The following is an 18,863-nucleotide window of genomic DNA, read 5'->3' as shown; positions in this document are numbered from 1 at the left end:
AAAACATAATCCGAAGACTGTTCATTAATACCAAGATTGTTTTTTAACCCACTTATTCCAGTTTATAAATCTCTTTATCATGACAATCAGCAGAGTCATGTATTAGATTATATTCACTGGCTATGAATTCTGTCACCATCGCCAATTTTCTGCACAATTTTACAGATATTCTCCAGATTCATCCGAGCACACTTGGACTTTGAATACATGTTGTGGTTGTAAAGCTGTATTTATCAGGCAAGATGAGGGATGATGTGAGACTTAAGAGTTATCATAATATGATGGTTTTGTAGTGTTCTCACCTCCTGTTAGCACAGATATTATCATCCTCTCATTGTCCCTGGCAGGTTGCAGTACAAGGTATGACAGGAAACATCCAGTTTGACACGTTCGGTCGACGATCTAATTACACAATCGATGTGTATGAGATGAAGTCTGGAGGTCCGAGGAGGGTAAGTGGAGCTCAGAAACATCTATCATAATTGAATTAATGTGTGGTTAAACACTCTAAACAGGATTAGCATATGATAAACATATTATCGCAGTATTTTGCAAATCCATAAGAGCAAAGATGGTCTGTGAAATGGATTATGATTCCTCTTTATGTCTGCAGTACAACAGCAGTTTTATTTCAATTTTATTTCTTACACAAACTTGAAATTGAAAAGTTTTGCAAATCCAGCGCTAATTTGGGAATCAACCACAAGAGTTAGTCCAGCCCTGGATGCTAAATCAACAAAGTTTTGAACAGCGGTTATGTATTTCAATAGTGAAACCTTGGTACTATACTGGGATCTTAAAAATATTTGAGCTTGCTTTATAAGACGGAATGCTGCTTTTATTTTCTGCATATGTAATGTTTTACTTAAATTTCACTTTTTAAGATTTCAGTTTTTTCCTCCATGGAGCTCCTGACATCTTCAACACAGTGAAGCTCTCTTTTTCATCTCCCCATAGTGAGCTACTCATGAGTGGGTTCACAGCTCTGATAACAACAGTGGTTCTAATTTGCACCAGCCTTTTTTTTTTTGCATTGAGGCTCACCACAGTGAATTAGGATGCTAGAGCAGAGCAGAGAGACTTGCTCCACAAATTGGATCCACTTGGCGTCTTTTGAGAAAAAAGACCCTGAAAGAATATAATTTAAAAATTTAGTCATGAAACCATTAAAGAGACATTTAACCAGTCTCACACACAGACAGACGTGGTGGCTGCAGCATTAGTTTCCAGCAATAGCCTGTTCATGTTATGTTGTATGTTCACACATCTCACATGTTTTTCTTCATTAAGCTAGTGATCTCAGAGGGATCAAAAGAGGGAGAGGTGCAGTGGCTCAGAAAAAGCCATTTACTGAGTTAGCCTGACAGCTGCAGCACCTGTCAATGTCTGTTTGCTTGGATCCGGAAAGAGTCCGCTTTCCCACTAACGCTAACTCCACACTGTCCCTCTCTGTATTAGCTTGTTTATTAGAGCAAGTCTTCAAACAAACACAGCATCGATCAGTCTCCTCAGACACTCGAAGGCTAAATGGCCTCCTCTTCCGTGTTCCAGTTTAATAAATCAGGAGGCCATGAGGGTTAAATTAAAAAGAACAAAAAAGAAAATATTTTTTAAAGGTCCTATATTATGCTCCTTTTCTGCAGTTTAATGTGGATCATTGATGTCTTCATGAATTGGTAGTAACATGTTTTGATCCAAAAAGCCAATAACTCAAGCACAGCAGCATTGTTTCCAGGCTCTCATAGCCCCTCTGTTCAGAACGCTCTGATTTAGTGGGCGTGACCTTCATATGTAAATGAGCCACCGCTGATACAGCCCTGCTCTTCTGCGTCACTAAGAGCAGCGCCACAAGCTCCGAGTGCACAATGTTTAGAAAACAGTGAAGCTCGTTTACCGTAACATTACAGGCTAAAACAACAGGCTAACCGCAGCTAAAGTTAGCATCCTGAAGCTAACACAGAGACAGGGGGGGCACTGAGGAAAAGCTCTTACATCTGCTCCACAGCACACAGCATTTAAAATACTCACATTTCCAGGGTCCCAGGTTTGTTTGTGGATGGTTGGTAATGCGCCTGGATTCAGGACCAGTCTATTCACTAGCCCTCTGTTGTACTGTCCAAAGTTGGAAAAGCAGTCGGCCGTGAAGTGACCAGCACACACATGCACAGTTTTACTGAGTGTAGCTGGCACATTTCCTTGATAAATGAACTCTAGCTACTTAGTCTTGTCTTCTTCGGAGATGGGAAGCTTGAGCATGGAACTATGTGGCTGTTTACAGCCTAAAACAGAGCAGTGATGGCTCTACAACTAAATCTCTCCAGCAGCGGGGAGTGGGCGGGGAGGGGGTTCGGGGGTATCCACTCCGGTGGACCAATCAGGTCAGACTTGCTCCTGATTGGTCAAAAAAGGGAATCACTGACGTTGGCAAATCCCCCAAAATCCAAACAGCTCGTTTTAGGTCAGGATTTTACATTCACAAGCACTACTAAATACAGGTTCTGTCATTAAATATCACACTTTGTGGGCTGGGAGGAAAGCCAAAGACCCACAAATGTCACTAAAAGACTTAATTAAGTCATTTTTGCATAATATGGGACCTTTAAAGGAAGGTGAGCTAACTTTTCTAATTTCTAGCGCACTTGAACATTGATGCATCTTCAGAAACAGGGGTCTTACTGGAACCACAGGGTCCCTCGTTGCTTTGCTGTGAAGTTGTTTCTGTAAGTGCAAATAGAGAAAAGCACAACACACTCCACACACACTCTGGCGTTCATATACAGCCACTTATCTTTGGCCTGGCTAGCTTCATGACCCTGAACTATGACAGTCCCCTCAAAAGATAAGCTCCAAAGGATCATGCCCCCTACTGTTCACATAGATCTGCTCATGAGTCAACATTAGCGACAGAAACCCTGTGCGTACAAACAAGCGCTGTGACACAGAGTGAGTATTGTCGTTCAGATAAGGGAGATGGTAACTTCCTGGCTCAATAAATCTGAAGAAATAAACAGATAAACAAAAAGAAACTAGTGCAGTCATATTAGGTTGAGTAAACATGGGCCAGTGTTTGTTTTTTTGTGTTCGATTTAACTGTTTTGGACACATCTAGTTAGTATTAATAGAACGGTACAACAGTAAGGCACATTCAGACTATTATTGGTCTTGCTGGTTTTAATTTTATCAGTCTTCGAGTGCACTTTTGGTGCTGCTTCCTTATTATGTAAGAGAACATTTGCAGAGCCAGGAATAGCTCACGCCTACTCTGCTGAAGTGTGGCCCAGGTGAAGTAAGAAGCACCACTACAGCACCACTACTTTTATTAGATCCACATCAGGCTTAACCAATGCTGTCTCCTGCTGCGCAGATAGAGCCGACCAACTTACACATACTTGGAGGCTCTATCTGTAAAAAAAAAAATGTCTTTCTGCTGCTTTTTGTAATAACTGTGAGTCCTTTGTGTTGTTTTCAGATCGGCTACTGGAATGAGTACGAAAAGTTTGTTTATATTATGGATCAGCAGGTCACCAACGAGTCCTCTTCTGTGGAAAACCGAACAATTGTGGTCACTACTATTATGGTACACTCTCAAGCAGGTTTTAAGTGTTTCACCTCAAGATTTCTGCCACTCAAGGTCAAGGTGTCCATTGTTGCAATCTGTCCTGGGAGGGTAGAATTATTTTGTTTTGCGTTGCTTTCCATCCACTCACTACATGTTGAAACAGTCGATTCACAAAGAGTGTTTCAACTGTATCCGTGTGGGTGCCAAAGCATTTTGGTTTTTTTATATTACAGTGGGCTGTTGTAGTAGTGACATCACAATAACGGCTTTGGTAATGATAACGTTAGCGGTAGGCTCCATCGTATTCACATTCAGTGCATACGTAAGTAAACATGTTTCCCTCTCATTAAGTAAACTGTCAGTGATGCTGCGTCTTAGTGCAGACATGAAATGATCTGTAGAGTAAGGAGGGTGTAAACAACCAAAGGCTGCAAACCTTTGGGTGTTTAACCCTTTGTTGAATGTGTCTTTAACTTGTGGCACTGAAATGTAGTCTCCTACACCAGTGCACTGAGTGTGTCAGGATTAAGGTTAGCTACAGCGCTAGTTAGACTAGTCAACCCCAGGTTAATCACCATCAGCCATTTTTAAATGTAAGATAAGGTACGCCTTATCTTACATTTAAAGCCATGGCCTCTCCTTCCTTCTGACTTTGCCTATTATGTTTTCATCTTAGGCAAATTCAGAATGTGGTAGTCATACATTTTCATTTCAGTGTCGAAAAACTCATTATCTTCATGAGCAGGCAGGAAGGAAAAATCAGAAGAGCAGAGCCATCACATATTTTCTCACTGCCAGGCATGCCTTTGATTTAAAAGAGACGGCTTTTATCTTAGACACATCACAGTCATATCATTAACTTTATGTTGCTTTTCTTGCATTTCCATGACTTTTGAGCAAATATTCATACCTAATGAAAGGTCTCCCTGTTATTACAGGAGTGTGACTCTTTCATTTTTGTTTGTTTTGTAACATCACACATGAAGAAGAATGAAAGAAGAGGTGGAGAGATATTAGATCAAATGATAAACGAGTCAAACCACTAAAAGCATCACGCATGAGTCTCATGAGTTCATGACTTCTGTTGTGACTCAACCTTTGAAATTTCATGTTTATGCCATTTAAATGAGTAAATCAGTTTTGTCCTCAAGGTGGCATTAGGTCATCTGAAGGCAGTTTGATGGCAAACATGCAAAGTAATTTGGAGGAAGTACACAAATCAAAGGCAAATAAAGGTATACAGACTACTGGATTATTTTATTGTCATGATAGAAGTTAGAGAGGAATAATTGTCTAGTATAGTTATTTAGTATATATTTCAGCTACTCTTCTAAGGTGGATCAGATGTTGTTGGTATTATGATAAATCTGATGGTGATTCTTATATCTCTGCACTCACTGATGTTTACTTTATGAACTGGAAAAGAGTGCTCCATTCAACTTCTCCTGCTCCTTGTGCCGCGCTGATGCAAAGCATATGCAACCCCCTGCTTATTGCTTATTTCCACCTATTTAAACGGTGAATGAGGTTAGCATGAAGGAGTCCTTACATCCTGCTTTGCCTCCTTTTTTTAAGTGTGCTAGATGCTTTTCTCCTCAGCCGGCCCTTTTGTCCTCTTTACTGCTGCAGCGGCCCGCTTCTTTAGTCCCCTGATAACATGTCTTTAACTAGCGCTACATAGATCCTTCTAACTTCCGCTCTGTCTATCTTTAAATGTCCCCTACATTTGTGCATTTGTCATTCCCCAGCATGTGTGTGTTAGTGTGTGTGTGCGTGTGTGGGTGTGGGTGTGTGCGCGTGTGTGTGCATGAACCTGTACCGGATCAAGGCCTTGCTTGACCCTTGAGGCCTTGCCACTTTGTTTGTGTGATTATTCTGCCATGATCTCAAAACTCTGTCTAATTAACAGGAAGCTCCGTATGTGATGTACAAGAAAAACTATATGCAGATGGACGGGAATGACAGATATGAGGGCTACTGTGTCGATTTAGCTTCTGAAATTGCAAAACACGTGGGGATAAAATATAAGCTATCAGTAGTTCCTGATGGAAAGTATGGAGCCAGAGACCCTGAGACCAAGACGTGGAACGGGATGGTGGGTGAACTGGTTTATGGGGTGAGTAGCTAACAATGTTTTTTTTTTTCAAGCATTTTAAGCCTCAGATCTGTTACATGTGATGAATTTTGAATAATATATCTACTTTTTTTAAAACTCCTGTGGAGAACTTTTAGTTTGAGTCAGATTTTGGCACCAATAGCTTTAATGTTGATTTTGTCCTGTACATGTGTAATTTATGTTCTTTAACACATATCTCTTCTCCTGTTGTCTTTGAAACGTCAGATTTATCACTCATCAAGAGCACTTGCTGTGAAACTTGTAAAAAGGGGGTTTCAGCAGCTTGCTGTTCATCACTCTGTTTGACACCACAAAAACAGTTTCAGGCCTATGATTAAAAAGTCCTTGAGCTTAATTTAGCTCATTTGGAAGCTGCAGTATTGACTTCTGTCTGTTTTTTAACAAAGTAAAAAGTATTCACAGGAGCTTTAAAAACAAGCTCATTTCATAACACTTGCTCAGTTCAGTGACAAACCAAGCACATGATGCAACTTTATGAGATATAAAACAGGATAAAACATCTTCCTTTTTTGGTTTAGATTTACATTTTCAACAGCACTCTGAATAATTCTGAGCGCTGTTCAAAGGAAGATGCAACAATCAATGGTGAAAGTCATCCTGCAAAAACAAAAAATAAACTTCCAACATAAACATTTTAAAGAAAATTAAAGTGTGTAACCATGAGTACTTGTTTTCATCATGCGTTTCATGGCTTCGTCTTGAACTGAGCTTCTACAAGTCGATACATTTTTTATGAGTGCTCAGCCGCTGAATAAATGAATAAGGTTGAAAAACTGCACAAGGCAGAGTGGAGACTAATAACAATCTGCATGCAGACAGTGTGTCAGTGCAGGCTCTCTAATAGATCACCTGCAGCCCCTGCTGTTATGACTATTTTATAGACTGCCCACCCAGTATTAATAGCTCAGACAGGAAGATATGACCCCTCTGTACTGAAATGGACTCTATGTCTGTCTTAACAATGAATCTGTATAGCTTTCAAGCAGCAATTCAGATAGATCGATGTCTGATAAGAATAAAAACACTAAGCCTCTGCTATCTTTATCTGATAAAAGACTACTTTATGTTTCAATGTTCCCTTTTTTTAAGTTGAGTCACACCCTCTCCTCTAACATTTGTCACCATGAGCTGATAATTGATGAGGCTGTCAGGCGTTGCCGGGGATCTGATGTAGGGGAATTTAACAGGCTGATTCACATTTCATGGACTGCTTACATAAGCTCCTCCACCTCTGTCTTTCCAACCCCCTGCTTAATTCATGGAAGAGATTTGGATGGAGACAAAGACTTTAGCCAACACAAATGCTGAGTGACTCACTTTCAAATGGCAGATTCCCTCCTGCAGGCTTAAGTGCAGGTCTGCTATTCAGTGTATTCCAAGCTGCCTCATTTCTCCAATCTGTTTACTCCAGGAATCCACTTTAGACTCTGAAAGCCTGCCCATGCATATGTGATTATAAGGCAGTGTGACGTGTGTATGTAGTCATTATTTCTTTGATTCTGTGTGAATAAAAAAACTTCCAGTCATTAGAGCTGGGAGTTGGTAATCTATGTTGATCTTGACAGTTTTGGGACATTTTCCCTCACTGTGGATGGATCAAATTGTCTATCACACAGCAGACAAAGCAACAATAGCAAGTGAGCAGTCGCTGATTTTGCGTGAGAATTTATGCCTGTGGAAACGCCCACTTCCTACTACAAGGCATTGTTGAGCTGCTTTCATCCTCCAAAGATGAGAAAATGATTGACAGAAAATGGTAATATAACTTTGCTTTTGTGGGAAGTGGTAGCAGCTCAGCTCACAGCCCCCTCACCAGACACCATGTATACAGAAAATAATTGAAAAATACACAAGTTTGAAAGCTTGAAACTCCTTCTTTTAGATTTTTAGCTGGTTTGAAATTTGGAGAGACTGAGACCTCTGTGGAAGAACAACTGATTATGGCTTATCAACAAGGTAGAGAATGTGCAACTCGCAGCCTGTGTCTGCTCATGGGCATAATTTAAAACTTCTTAATCCAATGTTTCTACTGGTCTTATTGATCTTTGATAAAAGAAAATGGAAAATGCTTTACTCGTCAGAAAACATAAAGGTAGATTTTAATGAATTACTCATGCATGTCTCTCTGTGCCTGTTTCCACAGAGAGCTGACATAGCCGTGGCTCCGCTAACGATAACGTTGGTTCGGGAAGAGGTGATAGACTTTTCTAAGCCCTTTATGAGCCTTGGAATCTCCATTATGATAAAGAAGCCCCAAAAATCCAAGCCAGGGGTGTTTTCCTTCCTGGACCCTCTGGCCTATGAGATTTGGATGTGTATAGTTTTTGCCTATATTGGAGTGAGCGTGGTGCTCTTCCTGGTGAGCCGCTTCAGCCCGTATGAGTGGCATCTGGACGAGAACGATGAGGTCAAAGACCCTCAGAGCCCCCCAGACCCTCCAAACGACTTTGGGATATTTAATAGCCTGTGGTTCTCCTTGGGCGCCTTCATGCAGCAAGGATGCGATATCTCACCAAGGTTGGTTGTTGTGTTCACTCTCCACCACCTTTCAGTTGTCCTCGTCATCTCTCTGCATTTTATGGTCCCAAGCTTCATCTCCATCTTGCCATGGTGCATATAGGTTATTTTGAGCTTTGCTGCTGTCCACCTGACCTCACGCTGCACTTTACTGCATTCCCCTCCCTTTTTCTTTTTTCACTCTCATCGTGCATCCATTTCTTTTCAAGCCGCATGCTGGCAGAGATGCTTTGCATCCACAAAATAACTTATATCCACCATGCTGAGGGCTGTAAAATGCACAGGGGTCATTACATTCCACTCGCAGCTGCTTTGATTCCTCATGACTCTTGGAGGGCTACCGTGTTTTTGCTGCATGTCTCATTTTACGGTCATCAACTTGGTGCATATAATGCATTTTGTGCAGCACCGTGAGGGCATTATGTGTTTTCATCACACAATGGTAACACAGTCATTCCCTCCACACATTTATCCATTCAACCATCCATTCATCCATCCGTCTCTTCTGTCATCACTGTTGTGGGGCTCCTGACCACTTCTTCAAGAGTTAGGATCAAGGTTTCCTCTCATCCTGCCCTTTGGACGAAATACTGCTGCTGCAAAGGAAAGATTTAATGTCATTCAAGGAACAAATTTTCTATAAACTCCAATTAATCCAAGTGATTAATGATGTTCTGATGATTTTCCACTTTTCTTGACTTTCATAGTGACTTGACTTTCTTTCAGGGTTTATTTTTTATTTCCAGTCAACCACACAGACTTCTTTAATTGTCAGAATTAAAAACAAGATACACAATATGCATAGGGATAAGCGAGGTGCATCAAATTATGCACGATATTAATTAAAACACGTAAAACATGATTTGTTAGTAAGACAAAAAAACAAAACCTAAAGGAGTCAGAAATGTGCAGATTTTGTTTTATCCTTCCTAATGTCTGTGAAGTTGTAGATAGTATAGTCTGAATGACAGGCAGTAACGCATGTTCTTATAAACAGACTCAGATGCATGATATCTGCACCAGACAGTCACAGGTTTAATATGAGCTCAGATACTCGGCTAGATGATCCTGGCTTCAAAGAAGTACAGAGAGAGCAGCCTCTGCAGTGTAATATATCAGTGACAAAAATCAATTAAGCAGCAAATGAGGGAACTTATTCCTACATGCAGTTTTTGAGTTAAATCTGCTGATTCTATAAGTTCACAGAACAGTTCAACATTTCCCTACAGCAGTTTCTGGATCAATGCAGTCACTGGGAGGAGGGGGGAGGGATGTAATTTCTAGTGTCTATACGGTTATCATATCTTCTGTAATTTGTAGCCTCTGGCTCAGCTGTGTTTGGACCAACTCAGTGACCTTAATGTGGTAATATTGTATATATTTTCCTTGAATAAAAGCCATTTATAGATAAGACTTCAACACAATCTGTCTAGAATTACAGCCTGTTTGAAACTCTGATGATAAGGTCAGAGTATCCACAGATTATTATTGTATCTGTGTATCTGTGAAGGACAAAGGAAATGTTTACAGCTTGGAAGAGCCACAAGGAGAGCATACATTCATTTGAAAAACAATATATTATGCCCAGTACATCTGCATTGCAGTGATACAGTGAGGATGGCTTCTTGTTTGAAATGTTAAATACAAGTTTGTCTGCGAGCAACTCAGTGAGTGGAATATGAGAGTGATGGAAAAACTTTGTGATGGTACCAGGGAGAAACATCCACTTTAAAAATTTGAGCCCAGCATTGCACTATGAGACAGATTTCAAATCACAGCCTCAACACAAATGTGGAAACGGAGGAATTGGTCAGGGAGCAGGGAGCAGGATGGACATATCAGTGTGACAGACCAGTATGGTTCATCACTTCCAGACTTCAGTTTAGAGACAGGGTGTCACAGTGCTTTTACTTCTGACTGTGTCTGTCCTGTTCAGTCTATGTTTGTGTCAGAGAGCGTGACATACTGCACCATGAAAAGGATATTTAAAGAGATACCAGTGTTAAAACTCTTTAGTGTGGCTAAAATAAATACTGCACAATACAAAAACTGTCAGTCTCCACCGTGGAACAGAAATTGGTAAATCTTTATCAGGTCTTGTTTAATTCTGCAGACAGAGTTTGGCCAAGACTTTTTGTCTATGTAAGGTGGTTCCTCACTCGAGTAAGCTCCAAAATGAATGCAGACAGTTATACGGACTTAATGAGGTTTATTATAACTTTTCATCGGCTGTAATGACAGTCATAGTGAGTTAATGATACTTCACTTAAGTAGATTTAAGTGTTAGTGTGCAGCTCCGCAGGGACATGCAGATTATATTACATCTGGAAATTGGTAAACTAGACATTTCTCTTTATTACATCCTCCAGATTAAGGAGTCCCCCTCTGTTTCAGAGCACGCCGCTCTCATGTCTCTGTGTCTGCTCTCTCCTGCTCTCAGGTCTCTGTCGGGCCGCATCGTCGGAGGAGTGTGGTGGTTCTTCACCCTCATCATCATCTCCTCCTACACAGCTAACCTGGCTGCCTTCCTCACTGTGGAGAGGATGGTGTCTCCCATAGAGAGCGCCGAGGACCTGGCCAAGCAGACAGAGATCGCCTATGGGACGTTAGACTCAGGCTCCACCAAGGAGTTCTTTAGGGTGAGTGTTTCGGCTGGCAGCAGTCCATGCTGTCGCTGCATATCAAAGTTTGCTTTAACAGTAGTTAATGTTGGCTGAGGTACAGAGCTGAAGAGTCTCTGGAGATTTCCTGTGGGTTTTTGATTTATTACCTGCCAGGTAATAAATCAAAGGAATAATCAATAAAAGAATGTCTAGAGTATATTTTTTCCCTGATACGGCACTTTGAAAGTACTAATAATACAGCTACACTGGATTAATTCAGTGTAACTTAAGCAGAGCTTCACAGTATTTTATTAAAAAGAGTTTAAGGACTTAAAGACTAAACAGCTAAAAGACTAAACAGCATTTGTTTTATGAAGTGATTTAAAAGTTGCTGCACTGGGATGGATATCCATTATAAACTTTTCAGAGCAGAACATCACTCGTGCTGTGAACTCTCACAAACCTAAATCATAATAATAAATATTACGACCATGCCTGTTATCAGCTTTAATCCACTATATCCACAAAATGATCCACCCTCTCTTCATCAAAACCAAAAGTTTGTTTCACTGTCTGTAAACAGAAATGATAACTCCAACCAGTCACAAACTGAACTTTATTTATCTACATGCAGATTGTCTTCTACATTAGCCAAACTGTGCTGCCAGAGCAAGGGTTTAAATATTTTCCTTCAATGCTCTACAGTGCGTAAATCAAACAAGAATAAAACAGAAGGCAGCTGTCTTAAAAACAGTAATAATTCAGTGTTAGTCTATGTAAGCCATTCAGTGAAGGAGTGCAGAAATGTCAAAGTTTGTTGGTAATCATTTTTGAGGTGTGCGCAGGTAATCCGCAGATGCTGCATGAAAAAAAAGCTGCTGTTTACATCTTTGACTTGTCCAGACATTCATAAAGAATCAGAAATGACCGTTCAGTCTGATTATCAGGCAGCTCAGACTGTGTCTGAAAACTACAGAGGAAAAAAGAAAAACAAACTTTCAAGAAGACTAGAGGATGTCATTATATTTCCAATTTGTGGGCTTCTGTCACAGAAGTGAAATCTAAAGACGACGTCCTATTTCTTGGAAATGGAAATGTCATTCACCGTCCGGCTCTGAGCTGCGTCTATTTTTAGTCCCAGTCACTCTCTTGGTGTGATCGCCCTGAGCGAGTCTGAGACATTTGATAAATACAAACCCTGGACGCAGTAAGACTTGGGCACAGTTTGTTGGCTCCAGACTCCGCCTCGGTCCACAGGGACTTGTGAAATCACATCGTACAACTCTTACATACTCTTCTGAGATTTACACACAGCTTGTGTACATATGTCATGATACAGCAGGGGTAAAACAGCTTCTGTCTGCTGGGTTCAGTTATTTGCTTCGTTTAACACTCAGCACTGGCTTTCTGCTGGGGCAATAAAAACATATCTCCCAGGAGGAAAAGGCAGATAAAACAAAAGGAAAAACTCTCGGTCATGTTTTTGGCTTTAGGATGAAAGCCTCTCCATCTTGTTTGTGTGGTTAATAGCAAAGAGGGAGGATTTTGCGGGGAAGTGACCGAGTGCAGGCAAGTGTAATGTTTCTGTGACCTGACTCGTTTATGAAGGTATTCAAGCAGAACAGCTTGGTCGGCTGTGCCGAGCCCTGCTGAGGTCTAAAAGCATTGAAATGGAGCAATCACCGTGATCAGTGTGGAGGAGGTCATCTGTAACTTGCTGGCTCCTGCACTGCAGTGCTTTAAAACATTATAAAAGATGTGGCGCCTCAGAAAAGATGATACTTTTCTGGAGGGAGGAAATTATATTTAGTGCAGCATGTTATCAGCTGAAAGAGACAGCAATACTCTTATGTAAGATACCCTGTAAAGCCCATTAAATTACACCCATGAAGAAGTAATGTTAAAGCAATGTTAATGTGAATGGTTACATTATTTACCGTCTCCCTAGGGGTTAACTTAATTCATCCCTGCTTATACAGAACGATGCACAGAGGAAATATAATGGATACAATTAAAAAAACAGTTTTAAATATGTGACCACAGCCAAAAACAGCAGCATACTGCTAGCAAAGAGTGACACATTAGCCAAGATAGTAAAATGTTACCAATCAGCATTTTGGCTACCCACATTAAACTATAGCCAGAAAATTAGTAATGATAAAAAAGAAAAAATACACAAAGAGAGTTGTTTTGGTTTTTGCAATTTTTAGGGTTTTTTTGACGCTCATTGTTGGAAGGTTATAGTTGCTGTTGCTAACTTTAGCATAGCTTGTATGAGCCGGGCTGGATATGTTATAAAGATTCCCCTGAGCCAGGCTAGTTTGAAACAATTATATTGAATTTAAACAGGATTTGTGGTGTGAAGGTGTTAAAAAATAATTCATCCCTTTTCCTGGCAGGAGACTCGCTATTGGCTAAGTACTGGTATCAGAGCCAAAATTTGCCTGAGTTGTATTGTTTGCTGATTTTGCTTTCTCTGTTTATTATGTCAGCATCCTGAACACAAGTTTGTTTTGCTGTCAAGAAAAATGTTTGGAAGTTGTTAAAATAAATATTCAAAATGTTAACAGTCACGTACAGAAACCCTGAAATTATCCATTGACGTGATTTTTTTCCCACACACCTCATTAAATAAGTAATTTTTGAGGCTTCTTAGTGAATCATTACATTAAAAGCTGCTCCACAAGCAGCTGAGGGTGTGCTAATCCTCACTGTCATTTGGCAAGATGTGATTAGTCAAAGGTGCTCTAGAGGAGATAATTGACAGGCATGCCGTGACTTCATTCTGAGCAACAAATATTCTGCCTTTATTCCTCAAACTGGAAATGTCAGAGCAGAGGATCCACTCTGAGCAAGGGCTGTTGAAGAGTGATGATTCAAAGCTAAAGATGAGTAAGAGCTGTAAATATGAGATGTTTAAAGACCGTCAGCCTCCACAATGCACATGATATATGATTATCACATACATGTTTTTTCTTTTGAAGACCTCTTTTAAAATCTTTATTAGGAACATGCTGTATTTCACTGTCAGTATATGAGAGACCTACTAGGTGGTTAGCTTAGTTTAGCCTACTTTAGTTAAAAAATTAGAAGAAAAGGTGAAGTGCTTATTGGGCTTTCTGCCATGCAGTTATAAACCCTACTCAACAATTTGTTGAGATTCCTTTAATTACATGTCGCTTATAGAAATGTGAATATATATATATATATATATATATATATATATATATATATATATATATATATATATATATATATATATATATATATATATATATATATATATATATTAATACAAAATAGTTAGAACAGAATATAACAAAAGTATAAAATAATCAAAATGTCCAGCCAAACACATAGGGCTCTAATTTCGTGGCGCAGCGCAGGGGGCGCAGCGCAAGCCTGGCGCACCCTACGCAGTGCTAATTCCGTGCGGCGCACCACCATGCACTGCCAATTTGACAATTTGGTAGACTGTCTGCGCAGAGATGGGTGTGGCTGCGCACCAGGGGGAGTTGATGGCGCACCAGGGGGAGGTGTCAGCAGATTCATGTTGGCGCATTGACAATTTCGTGCCAAAAAAGTGCGCTGAAAGCTCGCCAGCTCCAACCTGGTCTATCATCGGCGCAAAGTAGAGAGCACAAGGAGAGCGCAAAGGAGAGAGCACCCTCCGCAGCTGTAATTTGGTAACACATGTCAACAAAGAATCAGAGGCAGGTTTCCAGAGTGTCAGGCACATTTTAATGCAATAAACAATCACAGCAATCACTATTTAATGTAACTGTCTGTACCAGCATAGACATTTGTATCTATATTAATTTTCCCATCGCATCTGATGTCAGATTAAAGACGTTTGTCATAATGGAAAGTTAACCTGACAGCAGCTGGAAGTTTGATGCACATCTTACAATTTAACAATAAACAGCCTTAACATCTGATACTGAGTATATATCTGGCTTCTCTCATTTCATTTAATTCAAAGAAAAGAGGGAGAGAAAAAAGACGAAGAAAAAGAGACAAAATAAATGTTTGTCACTCAGGATTTACCTGTGATTTCCCATATTTCTCTGTTTTAGTCTTTATTTTTAACGTGATGTAAAAAGATGGAGTACATTATTGTAAGGAGGATGAGGCAGAGACACTGGGAGAGTATACAGTATATCACCAAAGGTTCTGCTATTTCACGATGACAAACCAGGAGTGCAGGTGGATCAAAAGTATTCTGAATGGATAAGCCAGCTGTGTAACTGTCTCTTAATTTTGTACTCCTATTAATGACTAAGGAACAGATTGAATCTGTCCCAGGAGCTGGCCCACACAGTGACGCGCTTTGTGTCCTCCGATTTGCCCCGCTGTCCATTCTCCTGCTGCAGGGACAGCGGCTCTGACCATCTGCGCTCCCTTGCGCTTTTTCCAGCACACTGTTTCCGTGGGGCTGAGGATCACTCAGACCAATCAGACGCTGCGCCTCGGCCACAGCGCATTTATAGGCGAGGAGAGGCGCTCATTTGATTGGTGAAAACAGAGCTCGGCTGTGTTAAACCCACTCACTGCTTTTCTCCTCCCTCTCTGCCATTTGCGCGGAGGGAGGCGTGGACGCGCTCCTCTGCGCTCCTCTGCGCTTTGACTGCGCCTCTCTTGGCACTGCAGGAAACTTGCAAAGTGCCCTGGTCACGCCCTGTGCACACGGCGAAGGCCGGCGCAGGGCAGGTGCGCCTAGGCTTGCGCCTGGTCTACGAAATAAGAGCCCAATGTGTTTTCTATTCAAGTCAAGAGTTTTTTTTGTTTATTTTAGAGAGCAGCTCCCTAGCTTTTAATGATAGTAAGACTGATCTCCTGGCCATGACTACAAACTTTTTTTTTTTTTTTGGCTTCAGTGGATGAGAGTGGTTGTGCTGTCCATTTTTATACAGTCTACAGCATAGACAAACAACTCACCATTATCATGCTGTAGTTTGTTTACACTGTTGTTGAAAGAATCAGAGTTTATGACTTCAAAAGTTTGAAAAAGCTGAAGTAAGACAGGGATAGAAAAGTTTTATCTATTGACTTTAATTACTGAGTGATGGGGCTGATTTGAACTTTAATTAAAGCAGCAGTAAACGATCCATGCAAGTATTTAGCTACCCAATTAATTCATTTCCACTGATCTTTAACACATCTTACATGAGTCTTAATTACAAACTTCATGGTGCATATAACTATTTTTATGTAAACAAAAAAAACAACAGAACCTCTGTACACACTTTGTTGAGCCTGTCAGCTCTTCTGCAAGATGAAAGATGTACACGGACAGAAGTGAATCACTCTCAGCCTTTCAGTCATCAGCTGACGGATACAGAGGTGGTTGGAAGGAACTGAGTCTAGACCAGTTTGTTTCCACAACAGATGAGGGCCAGTTAATCCCATATTACTCACTGACTAGAGAACAGGATTTGTATGTCAGTGATTAGATGACTGTTGTTACTAAAGTCATGAATTCAGATAATTTATTGATCATTTGTTTCTGTTAATTTGGTTTCATTGGTGAGATCTTTAACTCTTTGAGCACTGGCAGCCTCACAGATTTTAAACCAGGCTGACTAACCCGCTTCAGATGAACTCGTGTCCTTTCTGTAACCACGAAAAGAATCACTGCTTTCTCACTGTGGTCAGGCTGTCATCAGCTGTTAATGTCATGCTAACATTGTTTACATGAACACTCAACTGAACTGAAATCGTGCATATGTCAAGAATGATTCACTTACCAGCCTGAGCCCACAATCCATTACATCGCGGTGAATTATTTACACAACACTGACGTACACACTGACACTGACATAGTTTGTCAATTCACTCTGATAGTGGCCTTTTTTTTTCCTCTCTGACCAGATGTGATGTGGGACTGACTCAACTTTCAGTTCATACAAACCAGATCAAACTGGTCATGCAGGCAGGCATTGTTCTCAAACATGGAATACAAATATGAAGCAAAGTAGATATGCATTCAGTTTTTTCCTTTATACGATGAAGCTTAAATAACTTAACATACTAGAAATAAAGAAGGATTAGAATAAGCAGGAAAAATGATGATGTTGACATTAAAACATTGAAAAAAAATGTTGACATTACCCTGCAGAGGTTTAACACATAAAAAGAGAACCCAGATACAGATTATGAGAGATTTATTGTTACGAAAAGGAAACAAAACAAAACCAGGGCATTATTTTAAAGATGGTTTTGAGTTTAGGTAGTTTTAGGACATAGAAAGAGACTTAACACAGAATGAATTATCAAACAGGTGTGACTAGCAAGACACAAGTAAATAAGGGAGAGCATTTGAAGAAACACATAAAGGAAAACACATGTAGGCAAGTGCAGCAATATAAGAAGGAAGCTTATGATAAAAGGGACTAAACATCAACTCAAAGACCAAATATGAATTAAATTTATTCATGCCAGAAAGTTTCAACCCAGACTTTCCCCTGCAGGGCAAATCAAAGTCCCAATAGAAGGTCACATTAGCCCGGTTTACATCAGCCCCTCTATTGTCGACAGCTGTGTACTCCAGCTCCTCCGTGACCAACGATCAACCTCTGTGCAGCCATTTTTAGCAGCAAACTGAGTGTCAGAGCAGGACTGAGCTCTGCGTGTCTGTAGCTGCTCCAGCTGGCAGCTGAGCGAGCCGCAGAGGTGAAGCCGTCAGTCTGAGAGGAAGCAGGTCAGAAATGACGTTACAGAGAGAGAAGGGGGAGCAACATACTGACAAATGAAAAAGACACAATATTATGGTGGAAATTATATTTATAAAAACATATGCGTTAAATTACTCATGGCTTTGATCTTTCTAACTGTGTTTCAAAAAGGGATTGATAAGGTTTGAATCCTAAACAAAACTTTTTTTTGTGTAAGTGATTATGAGGTCACCAGACCACAGTTAGTAAAATGATATATAAAACCTGAAGTATAATACATTATTATTTAGAAAAAAATCATAAAATAAAACTACAGAAATAAAAGATAAGAACACAGATTAGGTTGAAAAGAAAATCAGCTCTTATACATGAGCTACAATACAACAACATCAAACAACTTACTGACTCAACTTTTATACAACTTGTCACTAATAAACCAACCAATCACTAAATCAGAACTTGTATAAAATGTTATGAATCTTAAATTATCATGTCAAAAAATAGATTCTTGCTCTGGTTATTTATAGCAAACATTTCTTAACAAAGTTATAAAGAACTTCACAATAATATGCAGCAAAATAACAATAAAGCAGATAAAAACAGGTATGGTTGGACAAATGAGAAAAAAGATGAGCAGAAAAGAGAGGTTGGCCATGATTTAAAGATGCAGAAAAGACTTCCTAATTACAGGAAACTTAAGTTGTGGATTGGCTCTGATTGGATCTTAGAACATCCACTGATCTGAGAGCACAGAAGGAGTCAAAAACCTCTAATATATCTCAGAGCTACTTCATTTAACGCTTTAAAGTAATCATAAAGTCTTAAAATGAATACAACAAAAAAGGGTTAAGGGGCTGATCGTTATTTAAATAGGACCGGGGTATAGTTAGAAACCCCCCCCAAAGGCCCCCCCTGAGGGATTGGAGAAACATGCATGGACCCCCCCAACCATAAACAACACACCAGCAGTAAAGAGGGCAATAATGATGACGATTTCCATCAATAAATAGCACCGTGTTTGACTTCGACATTGTTTCTGTATAAAACCTTACTCTGCCAGGTGGGGTCAGTATTGAGCTCACAAAACTACTGTGAAACTAAATCTGGAAACGTCTTCTATTTGATTCTGACACTGCAAAATAAAGACAGACTGGGAGCTATATTTTTGGTATTTAAAATAAACAGCTGTGAGTATAAAAGCTGTCATTATCAACTGTCAGGAGTGAGTTTTTTTCTCTCCTACCAGTGTTGTGTTTTAAACCAAATGGACCCGTAGCAGCCGCTAAAATCCATTTTGTGTCCTCTTGTAGTATTCCAAAGCGGTCTTTTAAAGAGCCATTCAGCATTTGACATACCGGTAATAGCTGCAATGT

The 18,863-nt window shown here is 40.1% G+C and overlaps 1 protein-coding gene across 7 annotated transcripts in view; it reads left to right on the top strand.

Moving 5' to 3' along the window:
- The window catches only part of LOC141791360 (glutamate receptor 3-like), a 94,717-nt gene that overhangs the window by 62,507 nt on the left and 13,347 nt on the right, over positions 1-18,863 (top strand). For all 7 annotated transcript variants that reach the window (XR_012598320.1, XM_074671752.1, XM_074671750.1 and 4 more), the window contains exons 8-12: positions 348-452; positions 3,470-3,577; positions 5,469-5,675; positions 7,840-8,213; positions 10,654-10,852. Coding sequence is in view for 6 of the 7 variants with exons in the window: in XM_074671752.1 (XP_074527853.1) it covers positions 348-452; positions 3,470-3,577; positions 5,469-5,675; positions 7,840-8,213; positions 10,654-10,852 (993 nt within the window). In the remaining variant the exon portion in view is untranslated. The remainder of the gene's footprint in view (positions 1-347; positions 453-3,469; positions 3,578-5,468; positions 5,676-7,839; positions 8,214-10,653; positions 10,853-18,863) is intronic.

The sequence above is a fragment of the Halichoeres trimaculatus genome, unplaced genomic scaffold, assembly GCF_033239565.1.
Source record: "Halichoeres trimaculatus isolate MK-OKI-2021-1 unplaced genomic scaffold, fHalTri1.1 fHalTri1_scaffold_6, whole genome shotgun sequence".
Lineage (NCBI taxonomy): Eukaryota > Metazoa > Chordata > Actinopteri > Labriformes > Labridae > Halichoeres > Halichoeres trimaculatus.
The sequence above is the reverse complement of the archived record's forward strand: the minus strand, read 5'-3'. Positions and strand labels throughout refer to the sequence as shown.